Source organism: Mixophyes fleayi, chromosome 8, assembly GCF_038048845.1.
Source record: "Mixophyes fleayi isolate aMixFle1 chromosome 8, aMixFle1.hap1, whole genome shotgun sequence".
Taxonomy (NCBI): domain Eukaryota; kingdom Metazoa; phylum Chordata; class Amphibia; order Anura; family Limnodynastidae; genus Mixophyes; species Mixophyes fleayi.
Genome location: NC_134409.1, coordinates 32,202,277 through 32,222,549, shown reverse-complemented (window position 1 = coordinate 32,222,549; position 20,273 = coordinate 32,202,277). Strand labels below are relative to the sequence as shown.

The following is a 20,273-nucleotide window of genomic DNA, read 5'->3' as shown; positions in this document are numbered from 1 at the left end:
ACTTGTGCTCTCAAAAAATTTACAGATATCATCATACAATTAATTACATTTTAAAATTCTGTAAGTAGTAGAATTAGTAGAATAAATGAATGTTTTCTTTTGGGGAGTGACAAATTTACGTACATCTAAAGAAGCCACAAGACTCTTCCCAAACAGGGTTTTGTTAGGTCTATTTGTAGTAGTAATTAAACTAGGAGACAACATTTCTTTGCGACTCTTGGCTTTCCTAAAAACAATATGTGGTTTATTCAGTAGGGCCGCCCTAAGGATGGGATCCCTAAGTAAAATGTTCCAGTGCTTGTTAAGCACTCTTCAAATAGAAGTATAATGACTGTAAAACCTGTTATAAAAGGGGATTGATTTTCATTGAAGAATCCTCTGTTCTGTACACCAACAATTACTTTCTTTCATATTCCCAAATCTTATTAAGGCATCAATTAATATTCTTCTATAGTAATGTCTATCCCTAATAGTTGGGTATATGTTTTAAACGGTTGGCTAGACATCCTTACTAGTACAATTTCTCTTGATATGAGAAAATTGTATATTCGTCCAATCTAGTAAGATGACAACTCTTAAAATGAGGATAACTATTATTATCCACATTCTTGATAACATTTGTAGTACAATTATATGAAATAATAATATGAAGTAAATCCTCTGAAACCACATCTAAAAACTTAAATTTCTATTTTATGCATCTTGTACATTTCAAATTGTAATGATGATCACTAATAAAATTCATAAACTCTACTTGTAAATTTACACATAAAATAAGAATGTTGTCAATGTAGCATTTGTAATACATAATAGATTTTGAAAACTTAGAACTAGAATGACTTATTTCCAACTTCCCATCAAAATGTTGGAAAAACTGGGTGAAAAGGATGTACCCATGGTGGTCCTGCGGATTTATAAATAAAACTTCTAAATCTAAAAGTCCCCTATATGTTGCCGCTTCCTTAGTATATTTCATAGATACATATGACGACTGTACATGTCAGTGATGATCCAAAAATAATTCTTCAACCATGTGAAGATGCTCAGTGCTTGCAAGACTGATGTAGTGTCCTTTAAATACAAATGTAAATCTATCATGTATACTACAATAAAATCTGAGTTGTGAGCTACCAAAAAAATCTATTTCTACCACAAAAGGACACCTCCAGGAATTTGTGGATCTTCGGGAGGTTATAAGATATCGGTCTAATTCAATGTGGTTGAAAAATAGACAAATATCAATGTCAAATTACCTCATTTTCTAGAGCCTCATTCAATAATTTTCTAAGGGAAGTATGAAAGCTATCTTATGGGTCTTTATCTAAAATGAAATATGAATCCTTATCATTTAATGGCTTCAGCTTCTGTAAAGGAGCAATCGCTCCTTGCCACACCCCTCGCAATGATGTCATCACAGGGGGTGTGGAATGGCCATGGGAATCCCTGAGGTATTCCCTATAATGACCGCCGTGCAGTACAGGATGTGGACGGGTTTCTGACGTTTCATATCTTAAAGCTGCACGAGGCAGCTCTGCAAGGGGGCCAGGAAAAGCGCGGGCTTTGGGGGCTTCAGAAAGCCTCCAAGCCCGTGCAAATGATTTCATACCTCTCCGAACCCCTACACTGCCCTACCGAAAAATTACCTGGCTCCTGTTCACGCCTCCCTGCGCACTCTGCAATTTCAAAAGATATCTCACTCCTATCAATATATCTGTCACGATCTGACTCTCAACCTGATAGGAAGCATTCTCATTTGACTTCTGTTCCTGGTTATACTTACCTGAATTTGCTGTTCATTCCAGTGCCGCAGACACAGCTTCATCTACTCTGATCCGCAGGCTACTCGTCTCACCACCTTTCCAGAGGTATCCAATCCTGCAACCCGCAGGCTACTCATCTCACCTCCTCTTCCAGAGGTATCCCCACCCTGCAACCCGCTGACTACTGCTTCTCACCATCGCTTTACAGTATTGTTTATTCCACTGTTAAGATCTGTGGTTATATTACTGCCTTACCAGTTATTGCATCCTGAACCTGTATTATCCGTGTCTCTAATAAAACCACTTTGTTCACCTACTTTCTCTCCGTGGTCTTACCTTGGAACCCTGCCAATATCTAGTCATATTACATGCTATATCCCTGCAATCTAGTCAGATTACATGCTATATCCCTGCAATCTAGTCATATTACATGCTATATCCCTGCAATCTAGTCATATTACATGCTATATCCCTGCAATCTAGTCATATTACATGCTATATCCCTGCAATCTAGTAATATTACATGCTATATCCCTGCAATCTAGTCAGATTACATGCTATATCCCTGCAATCTAGTCATATTACATGCTATATCCCTGCAATCTATTTATAGTATATACTGTATCCCTGCAATCTATTTATAGTATATACTGTATCCCTGCAATCTATACTATATGCTGTTTTTATAGTATACTATCCTGCACTCTAGCAATGTGCTATATCTATAACTATACTATATTACTGCAAAATATACTTATTTATACTATCATGGATCTAACCCTGCAACATATATTGTATTTATATTATCCTACATCTAACCCTGCAAAATATACTGTATTCATACTATACTAGTCTACATTATATCTTGCAATATACTATCTATATCCTGCCGCACATCTTATACTGTGCCTTCGTAACACTGTACTATATCTATACGGTGCTTAACTATATCTATACAGTGCTTAACACTGTAGTATATCTATACTACAATCTGTCATGCTTGGGGATTTGTCTGTACCCGGACTGGGTTGTGTCTCTGTGCATGTAGCCACCAGTTCAGCTCCAAAGTTGGCTGGCCTGATTATGTCCTTTTGCATGAGAGGGAAAGAACAAGTGCAGGTGGTGGCTGCTGAGAGTTCAGGAGATTACTAAGTATGAGTAGCACAGGAGACTGGCAAGAAGTCAAGAGTAGCAAGATAGTGATCAGATTAGCAATGAAGACCGAACTGAAACCGGAATGCAGGCTGTGCTGTCTAGGCAGCAGGAACTAAGTAGACTGCAGACTGCTAGAAACCAGGTTGGCGACTGAGTAATCAAAGTTGCACTGGCAACAGGTTAGGGCTCTGGGAAGTCCCTTCATGGTAACTGTTATCCGTTGATTGGATGCTGCAGTCAGCTGAGCTGCAGCAGCACTCTGACTGGCTAAGAGAGAGCAGGTGACTGAATCCAAGATGGCAGCGCCCATGCACCGGGTTTGGAGGGATCTCTGGAGTGGAGACAACCTGGGCAGCATTCTGCAGAGAGATCTGTGACCAACAGAGCCTGCGGACTGGAGGGACAGCTTAGAAAGACAGCAGAGGGATAAGTAACAGGACCTGAGAGCCTGGTGCTGTAATATACCTTTTGTATAACTCTACCATCTACAAAATATAATACTGTTTCCACTGTACAAAATTTCCTATTTAATATATTATCCTGTAATTACACTGTATATACACTGTATGTACACTGCAATAATTTATATTATATTGTGCATTAACCTCACTGTAAAGTGCAATAAAATATGCCTGGAATATACTCTTCGCCAAACCCTGCTAAGTCCTATTACATAGCCAATGCCTTCTTTGTCTCCTCTTCCATACGGCATATCCTTCATCTTGTCCTACTTCTTTGTCTTCTCTTACCAAATGCATTGTCCTCCATCTTGCCAACATATTGCGACTCTATACCACACTATTTAATTTATAAATGATAACTTATGTTCTGACCATCAAACTGTACTTATTCACGATACAGTTTTACACTTCGATAAGTATGTGTTTGTGCACTGTACTCTAAATAAAATATTGTTAAACACACTAGTAGTGCCTTTTTAATATCTTATATTGTCCAACAGTTCTGTTTAATATAATACAGTGATTTCCACACCTTCTTGTATTACACTTGTTGGGTAGTTTATTAGGTGGTTATACAGACTAGGGTTGTATAGATGTTCTTAATTTATGACCAAATAGTCACAATATCACAGAGCTGCTCTATATATTGTGAATCACAAATGACCAATTTAATTTGAGGTTAATGCAGTGTATTATATTGTGGGGCGGTTATTGTATCACATGCAGCCACTTTTCACACACTTTCTTCTCTTAATAACTATTTCTCATTTCACTGATTCTCATTTAACATTTCTCTTTCACAAGAGGATGGTATATTTTGATCTAGTTAAAAGATATGTGTTTTTATGCTTGGTTCTATTTTTTAGATTTTTCCCTCTTAATAATGAGACTATCACCTGCGGGAAAGTCGGCTGTACAAACTCTAATATTTGGAAGTCCTATTGCAGTTGTATTATAATCACCAGTGTGTCTTACAAATGCAGCAACGGGATCAGGTAGTGGATTGAGGGACGAGATGTATATTGAGAACTCAGCTAGAATTGTTGCAGTCGATTATAGGTCCCCTTCCTTAAAACTGAAGAGCGGAGGGCGAGAGGGGACAAGGTGGCTTTGCTCTCTATCTTGGGGGACGGGTCGTCCCCAAGGAGCCCACTGTTATCTGGCTGCAGCTGAGCTTACCATCTCTCAGACGGACACTTGCCTCCTCTGCTTAATGATTTACTTACCGGATATGGCTTCTACCACTGAGAATACTACAGCTATCTTCAGACATTAACAGCAATATATATTACCATCTTTACTTAATTCATGATGCTAGCTTTATTTCTCTGAGGAACAGCATTTTTATTGCCTTTCTATGTAGGACTTTACCCCTTATTATAGGACGATTAGTAATCTTTGATCTCAGAGTGTGAGTATTGTATACATTCTGATGTATAATCTGTCTGACTTCCTGTATTATGCAGTTGCAGCCTTCATGTTCTACTCATTTTATAATGAGGTCTTTGTTATCAATATTGTGATTTGCTTGAATATTTGTTTTTTTACATAAGCCTTTTGTATGCCTTAGTCTTCTGCCATATTCCTCAGAGTGTATACTTATTATTTTATACCGTATATATATTTTTTTTTATTGTTACCTGGCGCTCCTTTTGGTTTGGTTTTGTGTGATCTTTTTGTATTGAGGGGTCTGGCAATTCCCTCTTGCAAAGAGCAGACTCGTAACATTGAGGATAGAATTTAGTTTTAATAAGCAGAAGCGTCTAGGATCACTTTCTTTGACTGAATAGCACTGTATGATCCTTTTATCTGTTAAATTATTATTAGATGTATTGTATATAAGGATTGATATGTACTGTTTATATAATATCAAAGTTATCTGTGAAATAAGAGATTTTGGTACCATCTCCAAGTTTTAGACTATAATTTCTTCGCAATTGGGTTCTGAATTTAATTGTGTGTTTCTCTTTTATGCTATGTTTGAACCTCAAGAAAATGATGGTACATTTATAATAAATTTGTACATTTAGAGAACACATTTTTGCTGAGATCTGTATTGAGCCAAATCACAGATGTAAGAGCTCCCAATTGATAAACACATTAATAATAATCCATAATGACTTACCCTTTTATTTAGTAACCGAGAAAGATACATTAGAATCATCTTCGGGATTTTCACAAGTGGCAGCAAAAACGACCCTACAACAGCGGTTCCAAGATGGTACCAAAACAGATGCGACATGGAAGTCAGGATCGGGTGCTTAACTTTGTTTTTATCTCTGCAACACAAGGAAAGCTACATGATAATTTCATTTATACCCAAATATATTGTATTGCCCTTCCCCCACACATATAAAATACCTTTGTGAGCAGAACATTAATATATACTTGGGCAAAGTACTCCCAATGGCTAAGTCACAATGGTGGCCAACACTTACTATGTAAAGAATAGCAAAATGTTTCTGCAATCTTCTGTATAGCTCTGTATCTGGCTGACTGATCTATCTGCACTGTATTCTCAGCAGTGAGAGTACCAATGTTTCATTCAGAGGAGAAATAAGGCACAGATGTAGGAGGGAAACACTCTTTAATGGAACCTAATACTTTGCATTATAGTCTGCACAAACCAACGCCGTGAGTTTAGAACCTATACATGTGGAGGGTCAACATCATTCTTTTATAGATCCTCTCACCTCAGAACATTTATTTCTTAGACAATGAATAGTGCAGAGGAAGCTAGACATATCTATTTTTAAAGGTCTATTTCAGTCAGGACAGGGAAACATCTTTTTATCACTCTTCGCTTCCTGCTCATTCAGCTGGAAAGGAACAATCCATAGGCAATCAGATAACCAGAATGCTCAGAGAAACCCATTTCATGAGATGAGTGCTGATGATCTCTTGTGTGATTACATTAGTGGGGACATGGTTGCATGTGTCAGGGGCAGTGTCGTTTAGGGAGGAGGAAGGAGGCAGACAGGAAGTCAAAGACTGAGAGTTAAATCCAGGCACTAGTTATGTGAGGTCCCTGTCAAAGGCATTTAACAGGTATATGATGTTAAAGGCACATCTATATGAAACAAAGTTCTTACATCCAACTTGTTTTACAGTTGATAAACAAACTTGAGTCTGTCTCCTCTAATATTAAACTTATGAGTGTACCGGTCTTTATTAACATACCGTTGAAAATACCAGGTAACAGTTGCTCCTGAAATAATGATTTGCTGACATGCAAGAAAGAATTCACTAGTCCATATAAGGCCAAATAAATGGTACCACCACATGTAGCGAATGCCAGCCATTGGTTTATATTCCACTTCTCCTTCCGATGAGACCCTGGCACTGCCTAGAAAGAGAAGGATAGAGGATAGGATAAATCTTAGGATAAAAACTTAGGGCTAGATTTACTAAGCTGCAGGTTTGAAAAAGTGGGAATGTTGCCTATAGCAACCAATCAGATTCTAGCTATCATTTTGTAGAAGGTACTAAATAAATGAAAGCTAGAATCTGATTGGTTGCTATAGGCAACATCCCCACCTTTTCAAACCCGCAGCTTAGTAAATCTAGCCCTTAGACTTAGCTTGGTCATTTTACTCTCTTCTCTCTCCAAAGATATTTAAAGTAAAACAGAACAATAATAATTGTCCCTAAAAAAAGAATGCAATATTTGCTAATGGAACATTCAGTACCAACAGGTGGTGCTAAGCGATTTCATTGAGCTTGTGATTTCCACTGCCGTTTGATTTCAAGTGCTGTTTGTTTAAAGTGTGGAGTTAGATCCAGTAAGGAGTTGAATCCAGGAAGGGATTTAATCTGGTAAGTGGCTAGCAAAGGTTAGTACTCGAGTTCACTGTAGGCTATAAGAAGTTAGGTTAGCCATAATAAGATGAGTGGGCGCAGGCTTGATGATCTCACTCAATGCATTTTTGTCATATGTATGCACACTTGGAGCTATTGTTACAAGATTTATACCTCTGTGAGAAATGTGAGCAATTGGTCTTTTTGGAAGCCCAGGTAACTGATCTAAAGCAGACTGTTGCAACATTGAGAGAGATTGCCAACCTGGAGCAGAGTTTACAGCTCACCGTTGATGCGTTAGCTGAGCAGGGTGGAGCAGAGACAGAGGAGGATGCACAGGTAAGCAGCTGGGTAACAGTTACTAGGGGTAGCAGAGGGAGGAAGAGGCAGGACAGTTCTGAGCTAAGCATCCCAGCAGATTTGCCAGATTGGATGAAGATACTGTGGAAGGCAGTTCAGAATTGGTAGAGTTGGGTGAGACTGCTTCCTCTAGCAACCAGGGGAACGGTCTCTCCAGCATACATAGAGTGGATCAAAGTTACTCAGGGATCCAGGCAGATTGTGATGGTAGGGGATTCAATTATTAGGACGGTAGATAGGGCAATCTGTTACCGGGACCGTGCATGCCGAACAGTGTGTTGTCTCCCGGGTGCTTGGGCTCGGCAAATTGCGGATCGGGTGGACAAATTGTTGGGAGGGGCTGGGAATGACACGGCGGTTTTGGTGCATGTTGGCACCAATGACAGGGTTAGAGGAAGAAGGGGTGTCCTAAATAATGATTTCAGGGACATAGGTTGCAAACTTAAGGCAAGGACATCCAAGGTAGCATTTTCGGAAATAGCACGTGTGCCATGTGCTAGTTAAAGACCATTAAATGCAGATGGCAAGGATCATAAATGATTGTCTATTTTATTGTGGCTACAGTGTAAATTTGTAAACTTGTAAAAAACAAAACTTGTTTCCCCAGACATTAATATCCAAACTGTATCCAAAGTTGCTTTCACTGCAGAAATAATGTAGCTATACTGACATCTAGTGGTAGAAAACAACACTGCTGTGATAATATTGGCAAACATGTAAAATTACACTTGCTGCCACACCACTTAGTGAATTCACTCATTTGAATAGAGAACTCATTTTACTAAGCCAATGCAATCAGATTACACAGACTGATGCACTGCCCCACAAATGCCTCTTTCGGGAAAATGCTTCTTCCTATTCCAGAGTGATGTACGGTAAGGATGCTTGCCCATGGCAACATTAAGCACAGGAACTAAAAAGATGGAGCATGCAGGGCAGATTTAGGTCGTATAAACTCATCAGTTATTCAGCTAACTCAGTAATACACAGGCTTTCATATACATCAATGTCCAACAATTGGTTCAGTTGCTCTAAGTTGTTGCTGAGTAGAGTAAAGCAGAGAGGGAGTAAAAATTTTGACACATGGGCAGCACAGTGGCCTAGAGGTTAGCACTTCTGCCTCACAGCACTGGGGTCATGAGTTCGATTCCCGACCATGGCCTTATCTGTGTGGAGTTTGTATGTTCTCCCTGCGTGGATTTCCTCCCACACTCCAAAAAACATGCTAGTAGGTTAATTGGCTGCTAACAAAATTGTCTCTGACTCTGTCTCTGTGTGTATGTTAGGGAAATTAGACTGTAAGCTCCAATGGGGCAGGGACTGATGTGAATGAGTTCTCTGTATAGTGCTGCGGAATCAGTGGTGCTATATAAATAACTGATGATGATAATGATGATGAGTCTCCAGGTTCTCAGGTTCCAGATAACATTTATTTTATAACATTCATGGTTCATTTCATATAAATTCATTTTTTTTTCATGGTTTAGCGATAGACAGTTATGACATTATAAAATCAGTGTCTATGAGAAACACAGATAATTCCTGCATAAAAAGGAAAAACAGTCCCAATTATAAACAGGGGCAGCACTAGTCATAATCTGGTCACTCCATACACTGTATAAAAAGACATGACCAATGGCCACCCCCTCACGTCATAGGACATATTCATGGACTCACCTGAGGTCCCCATACTAAGAAGCACAGCCACCCACAGGATCCAGTAGAACATGAGAATAAGAAAGGTCCAGAGCGGCTGCAGCAACAGGAGAGGGATATGACTGATAAAGCTGCTGGCAACTTGAAAGAGTTGAATTGTCATCTGTATTCTTTTCCTCAGCAAAAATATTAAAATCACAAGCACAATCTGAAAAAAAAAATAAACATGGCAATTACTGAAGAATAGAAAATTGAATATGTAAAACATGTATTTAGAACAGATAAGAGGAAAAAAACAAATATTATAGGAATTAATTAATTTTAGTGAAATAGAGGTGCCATAGAGGTGCGAGCAGAAGTAAGCGTTACTTATTACTGCAGAAACGCGGCTGCGATGTTTTCAGGAACATCACTGCCAATTGAATCTGCCCATAAGTATTAAACTATATCTGAAATATCTCATAAAATAAGTACATTACTATAACCATGAACTAATGCAGAGTATGGCAGTGTAAATACAGTATCCTGGTTCCAGTGATTTTTTTTGGTGGTGAATTCTGTGTTAGAATTCCTTTTTTTTTCCACATACTTCATAAAACTCCATATAATTTGGTGTCTATCTGGTAAATGAAATGACGGAAGGAAAGGGATCAGAGGACAGGATCCCAGGGGAGTGGACTGTGTGCTGGTTGGAGGATCTTTTATCCCACACCTCCTTCTTACTAACATGTATATATATTTTTTATATTTTTACTTATTCTATATTGACCCCTCCACCAATGTAATGGAGCACTTTTGTATTACTAAGCTTGGTAATCACAATGTAACACTACCAGCAATGGGGTCCTTCCATATTCTTTTCTGGCACTTTCAATCCCTCCGATATCCCAAACTGCCTAAATGCAGTTCCCCGTTATAGAGGCAGTGCATCTGCTAAGTGTTTCATCATCACGGCTAATTGTATGTGGAATGAGAGACTATGAGGGACTGTAGCCTGTTTGTGGAAGTCCTTGGTATCTCCCTAGGATCGTACTGGGCCCTGATAGAATGGTGGTTAGCGGTGATGATGACACATATGTGCTGCTCCTATAACATAGAAGAACATCTGGATTCTATGCAAGAGTGAAGTACTGGTGGTGGGAGGGGGACTTGCTAATGTTTCGGTGGAGAGTATGGAATGTTCCCAAATGCTTAGGGGGGACATTGACTGTAAAACAGATTTCAGGTTTTTACCAGCAAACCCCTTTTACCAGAAAACACCAGGAAAGCTGTCAAGGGAGTTTTATGGCTTTTTTGGAAACGGTGGGGAAGCTCTTCATGGTTAAAAATGGAATTCCCGAGTAAGCAATACTAAAATATGGACAATCTATAAACATATAAATCCATGACAAAAAACTGAGTCACTAAAATTGAGAAATGAATATATTAGTTTATATTACATACATCTAGATTTCATATACAATCAGTTATAATCAGCTGACCATATTAAAATAGGTATAACACACAATAAAGTATTATAACCACTCACTTCACACAATAATTCTGCTATACATGAAAACAAGAACTTAGAATGGCGACAGGTGGGTAAGAATTGGTCTGATTGGATAATTCCAGCTGGAATCAAACCAAAGTATGTGTTCCAGGGCATGTCTTATAGAGTAATTTAACACAGGGCCGTCTCTTCCATAGGGCACGATGGGCAGGTGCCCGGGGGCCCTGCAACCCAAGGGGCCCGTCAGAGGCAGCTAAAAAAAAAAAAAGTTCCTGAAAAAAAGAAGAAGAAAATACTTACCTTGCTCTCAGCTGGCGATCCGGCTCCCTCCCTGGTCTCCTCCTCCGTGCTGCACTCACAGTGCATGTCGGGCGTGACATCACGCCCACCCGACATCCATTGCGGAGCGCAGCACGGAGGAGGAGGGAGGGAGCCGGATCGCCAGCTGAGAGCAAGGTAAGTATTTTCTTCTTCTTTTTTTCCAGGAACTTTTTTCTCTCGCTGCTTCTGACGGGCCCCCTGGGCTGCAGGGCCCATATATATATATATATATAGGCCCCAGTGCACTGCTTTGCCCGGGGGCCCCAAATGTTGTTAAGAGGGCCCTGATTGAACATGCAGATGACAAGTGGATAACATGGGGAAGATAAAAAGAAGAAAACACTGTATACAATGACCAACAGAGACTGATACACATTTACATGTTTGCCAAGCAAGTCATTATTGCCCTCAATAGTCAATATGAGAAAATACTTACAGATATCAATGTTGAAATGATTGAGAATCCAAGCAAAAACTTTGCATTCTCCTTTTCAGTTTCCAGCTCATAACTAATGTCATTAATATGATCGTAATACAGCCACCACAGTACTCCAGAGACAACTGCATGAATAAATCACAATAAATTGCTGAAAATGAATCATTAAGAATATACAATTAATACAAACAATGTCATCTGTATCCCTTATAGCAGCGTTAGCACCATCGTTTGCAGCAGATGGATGTAGCACCATCCGCCCTGGCAACAACAGAGGTAAACAATGTGTGGAACTACAAACCCCAGCATGCCTTGACATGTCTTACAGTAGAGGAAAGCAATGTGTGGCACCCCAGCTGTACTCCCAGTATTCCCTGTCAGCTAACTGTCTAACCACACCAGATAAAACACAGCCAAGATTTGATTTAACATCAACAGATGGAGCTTCAGTAAAGGGTGGTGTCCATCTCTCTGGCACAGAATTTCTGAATCATTTTTCCTAACATGTAACCACTCCTCTTATGGCTATTACAGTACTGCTTTAAGTAATAATGTTACCAAGTACCCCAGAATGTGCAGACTCAGACCAAGGGCTAGATTTACTAAACTGTGGGTTTCAAAAAGTGGAAATGTTGCCTATAGCAACCAATCAGATTCTAGTTATCATTTATATAGTACATTTTGTAAAATGACAGCTAGAATCCGATTGGTTGCTATAGGCAACATCTCCATTTTTTCAAACCCGCAGTTTAGTAAATATACCCCCAAGCCTTTAGGTGTGCAACAGTGCATCTGACATTTGTATATATTGTATTCTTTCCTAACAGTGTATACATCTATTTTGAGTTCCATTAGCAGAATGAAGTAACGATTGATCATCAATTGAATACTTCTAGGATTATTGAAATATCCTCCATTATTCCACCTAACAGAAAACAATGTCGGTTGAACTCAGCAGTCTTTCCTCCTCCTATAGTGAATAGGGCGTATGAGCTCCTTCCTGTTTTCCAGAATTGAACTTGAGACAACTGTTTGATTTTATACTGAGAGCAACGTATTGAGACAATGATCTTGTTTTGTAGCTGGTATAATATAATCTGCTATATAGCAGATATATTTGGATACAAAAATATGCTACTTTTGCATGGAAAACAAAAATCCTATTATTCCACCATAAATCTGATTTGTTTTTCTTGTAGACCACTAGCAAAACCATACTCCCTCCGATGGCAAGTCATCATGTCTTCAAACAGAAACTAAACTTCCCCATGTGTTTTTAACATAAAAAAAGTGCAAATGAAAATGCAACATAACAGATCTTAAGTAACTGTATATACTTTTTATTTAAGGTAATTTTTCTTCTTTCATACCAGCATTCCAAAACTCAATGAAAAAATACACCTATTAATATACTATAAGACATCACTAAGATGAACTGAAAATGACCAATAAGGAATACTATAGTAAGATTATAAAAACAATATTTTAATAAAACAGATACTTACATAGTAACCCAAATACAAGCAGGGTTATAAAGATGTGAACCAGGAGAGTGCTGATATAGCGAAATGATATGACCATCACTATTGATAAAACTGTTGGGGGAAAAAAAATGTTCGCATTAGAGTAGTAAATAAAAGTTACCCAATTGCTGATTGATACAAGTGGATGTTTTACAGGCAGCGAGATGCTATCATACAAAAAGATTCCTCTAAGCATATAGGCCAATGCTGCTGGGATCATGTTCAAAGTTTCAGCTTATAGGGTGAAGGGTATTCTTATATTTAGGATTAATGACCACAAATGCTGAGTATAGCTAGCCATACAGGGGCCATGCATGCTGCTCGGCATTAATGCCAGGCAACAGGATCAGTGTCTAATTTGGCCACAAACTTAGTAGCCAAATTGGACGAGACAGCCATTCGGCCCCTTGGGCAGAGGGACTTGATCACATCCAGCAATGCTGTGGGAGGAACATGTCCAAACACACAGGCCAATAGCAGTAATTTTCTGACTGCATTACCCAACAAACCAGATAATTCCGCTACTAGGCAGTTGCAGTCATTTAGTGGGCCACACACACGGTTATCTTGGGTCAATTGCTCTATATCAGCTGTGATACTGCAGCATAAGTGGCAATCATAAGAATAATCACAAAAAGGAGATATTCAGACACCACAACTGACTATATTGTGTACAAGTCACTACAATGGACTCTGTATTGTATGTAAGCTAACAGGATAGCACTCTGCATGGTATACCCATCAACAAAATAGGACTTTGTATGGTGTTAACGAACATCAGGATGGGGCTCTATGTGGCAAACTGCTCATGAGATTATAGATCTAAATGATATGAGAATGGGGCAATGCACTGTAATTCTTTATAGCTCTTAGAAAATTGCAATATTACAAACACGTCATTGGCTGTGTAAATCTATGGACACAAACTGGCAAACCAAAGCCATATCTCACAGCAACAGGATTGGCTGATCATCGCTTTCATATCCAGACCCACTAGGCCTTTAATCTGGCACTGCAGCAGAGTCTACACATTAAGCAGATATCATTCAAAGCTGAGACACAGGCAAAAGTTTATTTTTTGTGGAGTAACCCCTGCCCATGTTGGACCCTACATTTTGCCACCAGAGGAAAGACTCACCTAACAGCAGAAAAGTCCCTGAGTGTAGTAGACATTATGTTACATAAGGGAAGAGCAGAGTCTGTAGAGGCAGCATTTACTTGAGTCTACTGCACATTGTGGTGGACCATTTCTAGACATGAACTTCCACTTTATTTGAAGTGTGACTTGACTGTTTGGCAATTGGAATTGTTATTATTATTATTGTCTATATTCCAAACTGTTTGCACCTTTAGATTTATTTCTGTAGCTGTCACCACCTCTCATCATCATCACCATTTATTTATATAGCGCCACTGATTCTGCAGCGCTGTACAGAGAACTCATTCACATCAGTCCCTGCCCCATTGGAGCTTACAGTCTAAATTCCCTAACATACACACAGACAGAGAAAGAGAGAGACTAGGGTCAATTTTGATAGCAGCCAATTAACCTACTAGTATGTTTTTTGGAGTGTGGGAGGAAACCGGAGCACCCGGAGGAAACCCACGCAAACACGGAGAAAACATACAAACTCCACACAGATAAGGCCATGGTCGGGAATTTAACTCATGACCCCAGCGCTGTGAGGCAGAAGTGCTAACCACTTAGCCACCGTGCTGCCCAATCTCTGCAGTTAAACAAATATAAATAGAGAGATGTTTAGAGAAAACAAGGCAATATTTCATGCTTTCATACCTACTGCAAGTACGCTCAATCCTATGACATTGTCTTTGCCAGCCATAATCCCACTAAGGATTCGATGAAAAAAGTCCATTTCATTAACCACATTTATCATAACCGATGCAATGTGATTGTAACATTCAGGATTTTCAGGAATGCAACGGTTGAAGAGTGGGAATGATTTGCTGCATAACAAAAAGAGATAAGTACAGGAGACTTATTAAGATGGAAAAAAACAGTAATTGTATTTATTTAAAAAATAGTAACAAAATAGTCAGGCACACTTTCTGTTCTTTAATTACACTACTGTCACTGTAAATAAAAAAAAAATAACATTGCAACATGTACTTGTGTCTCAGCTGTGGAACACTCAGCAGTGATGAGAGCTCCATTGCTTTGATAATTTTTCGGGGCTTAGATAAATAAGCTATTACGTTCCAGCATCCTAGCCCGCCAAATATCTTTAGGAAACTCACATGTGCTCAATCTCGGCAAATTCTAAAGGGACCATAACGCTGCAATGTCACAGCTGGCAACTGGCCCAATATCGCAGTGTGTGAGATAGGATCACTATCAGGACTGGTTGAAAATGTGGTTGGAAGATAACCACTACCGGCTTGTGTGTGATGTCATCTACCAAACCAACAGGCTTTGATTACAAGGAAAGTTATCCTGTAACTCAACATGTGAGGTGAATGTCTGCAACATGTCTGACAAAACGGAATGAGCATTCTATCACTCGACTCTCGGATCAAGCGCCAGGTCTTATGTGTGCCTACCTGAAGACATGCAATTGTTGATGACATGCTTTCATAGACCAACAAGGTTATTGGCAACACAGCATTCCTAATAGATTTTCTCTGTTCATATGACCGTACCACAAAACAAGTAAATGTTATGTTAAAGCAGGCCTGTCCAACCTGCGGCCCTCCAGGTGTTGTGAAACTACAAGCCCCAGCATGCTTTGCCAGTAGACAACCAGTTGATAGCTAGAAGGGCATGCTGGGACTTGTAGTTTAACAACACCTGGAGGGCCGCAGGTTGGACAGGCCTGTGTTAAAGCATCATGACTACACTAGAATAATCATACATTATAGCAGAATGTTATGAAACATGTAATGTCATCTAATGAGATGTTGCATGGAAGTAGAAATGATTTATTAACTATACAGTATTATTACTCATCTTGAACATGGAAAACATATGATTTAATAGCACATTACATAGACCCTCTAGAAATAGATGTTGTCAACTAAAGTACCAGCTAGAAACATGGCATCATACATAAATATTTGTGCTTGGTGTTTAAATCTGACCCTACTTTCTAGTTATTTAAATACTCACTTGAAAGTTTAAGTTGGTATGGACTATCTGGGTTCAATTTTATATTCTTCCATTTTTCTGGAGACTTGTTAATTGTGTAGTAGCTCCAGATGGGTTCTGTGTATTATTATTAAAGTAAGTTTTCAACACAATACAAGATAAAGTTTAACAAACAAAAAAGAAAAATAATAAGTGCTTATGTCGCCTACATGCAATTACAGTTATTTTGGGAGCTTAGCCAATATTCAAGAGAATGAATCCACTAGGCACCACTGATTTTACACAGACACTTTGGGGTATATTTACTAAACTGCAGGATTAAAAAAGTGGAGATGTTGCCTATAGCAACCAGATTCTAGTTATCATTTATTTTGTACATTAAAAAAAAAGGCCGCTAGAAATCGGTTGCTATAGGCAACATCTCCACTTTTTTAAATCTGCAGTTTAGTAAATATACCCGTTTATGTCCTAAGGTGTACCCATTTCAAAGCAGAGACAAGATGGTATTTTGAGGGGGCATTTCTTGCTATCCAGAGAGGAGCACGACAAATTCCACTTCACAAAAAGACATGAATTTTGCACTGGCAGTCTTCATGCCTCATCCTATATTTAAAGAGATCTGTGTTATGCCTCTGTTGTTTCTCTGCCTCTTCGACGGAGAAACAAATTTCTAAACAAATTCAGAGCAATATAATAAAAAGCTTCACACAAAAGTGTAAATGACAGTCCCAATGTTCCTTCACTCTCAAAATTAACTTACATCACTAATGGAGTTACCCTCCAAGCACTATTTTAATAGAAAACCAGAAAAGATTATTTAATTAAATGGATGGTTCTAAAGTGGTAGGTGGTTGGACTTTTACACTTCTGCACAGTACATCCACACAGATTTTTCCACCCCCTACCAAATCTAGGCCCGCTTCTACTTTGGGAAGGTGTCCCTCCTGAGAGAGGAGAGCTATGTGGGCCACAGAGGTACAAGACCAAGGCGATTTGGGCTGCTAGAGCTATTTCTAATGTTCAGAGGTTAAAGAGCTACAATGGCACAGTAAAGCACAGATACCCCTCACATATTGCCTAATGGATTAAACAAATAAATGGCAGCATAGTAACTGTTAGAATCACTATAAGAGAAAGTATTTGGCCAAAAAGTACATAATAAAAGATGCACAACATTTAGTTTCATCTCCCGAGAGCAGAGCAGACGTGTCCCATCGTGTGAATGAGTATAAAACCAGAGCATTTTGTGCGCATTGAGTGCACTTTTAAAATTACATCAATTGCACATCAGTGACAAGAATGCAGTCTGGATCCATTGAGCATAAATTGTGATATTCAGCTCACAAAATGACTGACTCCACTTTATGTGGGTGACAGATGAGTCATAAAAGTAGCTTGTGCACCTTATTAATCAATGCTGGAGAGTGAAGAACAACAAAAAAAGAAAGAAATGACACATACAAAAAAATACACATACACTACATGGCCAAAATTAGTGTGTTTGGCCACTTCCATTGCAAATAGGTGCATAAAATAAAGTATACAGCCATGCAATCTCCATATTCAAACATTAACAGGAAACTGGGTCATACTCAGTAACCTTCAATTGGGCATTGTCACAGGATGTTACCTTGCCAAAAAGTCAGTTTGTCAAATTTCCACCTGCTAAAGCTGCCCCGTTCAACTCTAAGTGCTCTTGTTCTGAAGTGGAAACATCTAGGAGTAGCGACAGCTCAGTCACACAGGCTCACAGAAGAGGACCATCGAGTGCTAAAGTGCACAAAAATCATCTGTCCTTGGTGGCAACACTCACTACCAAGTTCCAAAATGCCTCTGTAAGCAACGTCACCACAACTACTACTCTTCAAGGAGCTTCATGGACTGGGCACACAAGCCTTAGGTCACAATACGCAATGCCCAATGTAAACAGGAGTGATGTAAAGTGCACACTGCCTTTAGACTCTAGAGCAGCTGAAACACGTTCTCTGGAGAGACAAATCACGCTTCACCGTCTGGCAGTTTCAGCATGACAATACACCCATGCACAAAGAGGTCCATCAAGGACTGGTTTTCCAAGTTTGGTGTGGAAGAACCTGACTAGCCCGCACAGAGCCCTGGCCTCGACTCCATCAAACACTTATGGAGTGAATTGTAACGTCAATTGCGGGCCAGCCCCAAACGCCCAACATCTGTGCACGACCTCACTAATGCTTTTGTGGTTAAATGGATGCGAATCACCACGGATGCGAAGCTATGTTCCAAAATCTATTAGAAAGCCTTCCCAGAAGAGTGGAAGCGAGTGTAATGTATTGATAGGTTACATTCGCATATTGATTCAAATGACAAAGTGGCTGACTCCACAGTGATGAACAGTGCACTCTGTATAGAGGTATGGGACCAGGAAAATCTCACCTTGGTGGGACTGGGAGCACAGGACACCATTCTGAAGCCTTGGGATGGTTTGTATACTCTGTGTAGTTCATCTTATAGACACAAAGGTGCGAGCCTGAATAATAAAACAGGACAATCCAATTAATACTCCGAGTACTTCCTTTACTTGACTACAACAAGGAAATGATAAACTCCCTCTTATTTGGGTTGTATTTGATATTTTTAGTATAAGAGCCCATGCAAAATGTAACTTTGTTGTAATCTTAAAGCATAGCTTACAAATATACTGATCTTTCCACGACTCCACATTACTGCTGTGCTGCGAAGGTTACATGTATGCGCAGCATGAAAAGGACGTGGAGCAGGGTGAATTGGATTCTGGAGGATATAGGGAGCCAGGGTTTTGGGATTTGCAGAGTGATGCAGCATTTGTGGAGTGATCAGAGAGAAGATCAAATTTATAACAAATGGATACAGGAAAATAGTGGTGTCAAAACGAACCTGTATATAAAGCAGATTTCATACATCCAACTTGTATTCCACAGGTGACAATTCACAGTTGCACGTATATAAAGTGGATTTAATTTAAACCGGGATTTTTCAAACATACCGTTATTCTCTGCAAATAGCTGGAGATCTTGCAGAGAAGTCAGCTGCTCCTGAGGACAACTGGATACACACAAAGCAAGGGAATTGACTTTGAGGTCTCTGAACTCCAATTTGCATGAATTTAAAAAGAAAACATGTCTGTGGAAAAAAAATATTGGTTATTTTATTGTGATCTTTTTTATGTTGATTTAGTCTATTATAATTTACCCCCCATCTTCTATAACTTTCACCATGACCTAAGGTAAACAACATTTTTGAAGTGAAACAAGAGGATATTAGACACTTTTAAAGATACACGTTAATGAAAAGCAAAATTGCATGAATCAGATTCAGCATTTAAAATTGGGAAACATTCTGAGTTAGGGTAGATGATAAATTAAATAGACTTTAAAATAAAATGCCATCCCCTGTCTCATTAGGAAAGCTTTGTGATGCATTACAGTTTGAATGAAAGTCTGACATTATACTCTGCAATAGTCAAATGCTCTTCCTTCCCCTTCTGTGAAGTAAAGCACATATTTTAGCACCATTACACCCATTTGTAAGGGTAAGGACTGTACAACATGATGGTCCTTTGATAGAAAGAGCTTGTTAAATCAGGGAGTTCCTTGCAGAATGCTGACTAACCACTGTAATGTATCTTATAATGAGCATCTAAGGGTGGAGGGGTGGAATTTATATATTTAGGGGCACTCCTGATTTAGCAAGTGGCCACCCAGCCCTTTCTATTCCATAGCAGTACCTTGCAGACCTCTGCACCATTGTGAACCCCACTAAGCCTATTGTTCCCATGTGTGTCTCTTCCTTTAGAATGTAAGCTCTCAGGGGCACCTCTATCACATCTCATGTCTGTCCACTCTCCATCCTCCTCGCTGTCCATGTTTTGTTTTATGTTGAATTGTTTTTGTATGCCATGCGATTTGTTCCATTAATTGCATCTATGCATTTACTATTTTGCTTATATGTTCCTATTGTTAACTGTATGTACTTATGTAATTTTGTTGTATGTTCTAACCCTCCATGTACGGTGCTGTGGAAGCCTTGTGGCGCCTTATAAATAAAATAAAAAAAATAATAATAATTATAGGTGCCAGAGATCAGTTGTTGGAGAATGACTTTCAATGGAATGCCTTTTGTACTATACGGACAATATCAATATGAAAAACCCCAAATATTTCCATGTACAAATGTGACACATATAGTAAAGA

The 20,273-nt window shown here is 39.1% G+C and overlaps 1 protein-coding gene across 1 annotated transcript in view; it reads right to left on the bottom strand.

The window, feature by feature from the left end:
* SLC44A3 (solute carrier family 44 member 3) overlaps nt 1–20,273 on the bottom strand; it is a 94,464-nt gene that overhangs the window by 57,530 nt on the left and 16,661 nt on the right. The window contains exons 4-11 of the mRNA XM_075182312.1: nt 19,067–19,203; nt 18,478–18,571; nt 14,758–14,927; nt 12,945–13,034; nt 11,440–11,564; nt 9,212–9,398; nt 6,557–6,722; nt 5,502–5,655 (exon numbers count right to left, since the gene is read on the bottom strand). Of these exons, the coding sequence (XP_075038413.1) occupies nt 5,502–5,655; nt 6,557–6,722; nt 9,212–9,398; nt 11,440–11,564; nt 12,945–13,034; nt 14,758–14,927; nt 18,478–18,571; nt 19,067–19,203 (1,123 nt within the window). The remainder of the gene's footprint in view (nt 1–5,501; nt 5,656–6,556; nt 6,723–9,211; nt 9,399–11,439; nt 11,565–12,944; nt 13,035–14,757; nt 14,928–18,477; nt 18,572–19,066; nt 19,204–20,273) is intronic.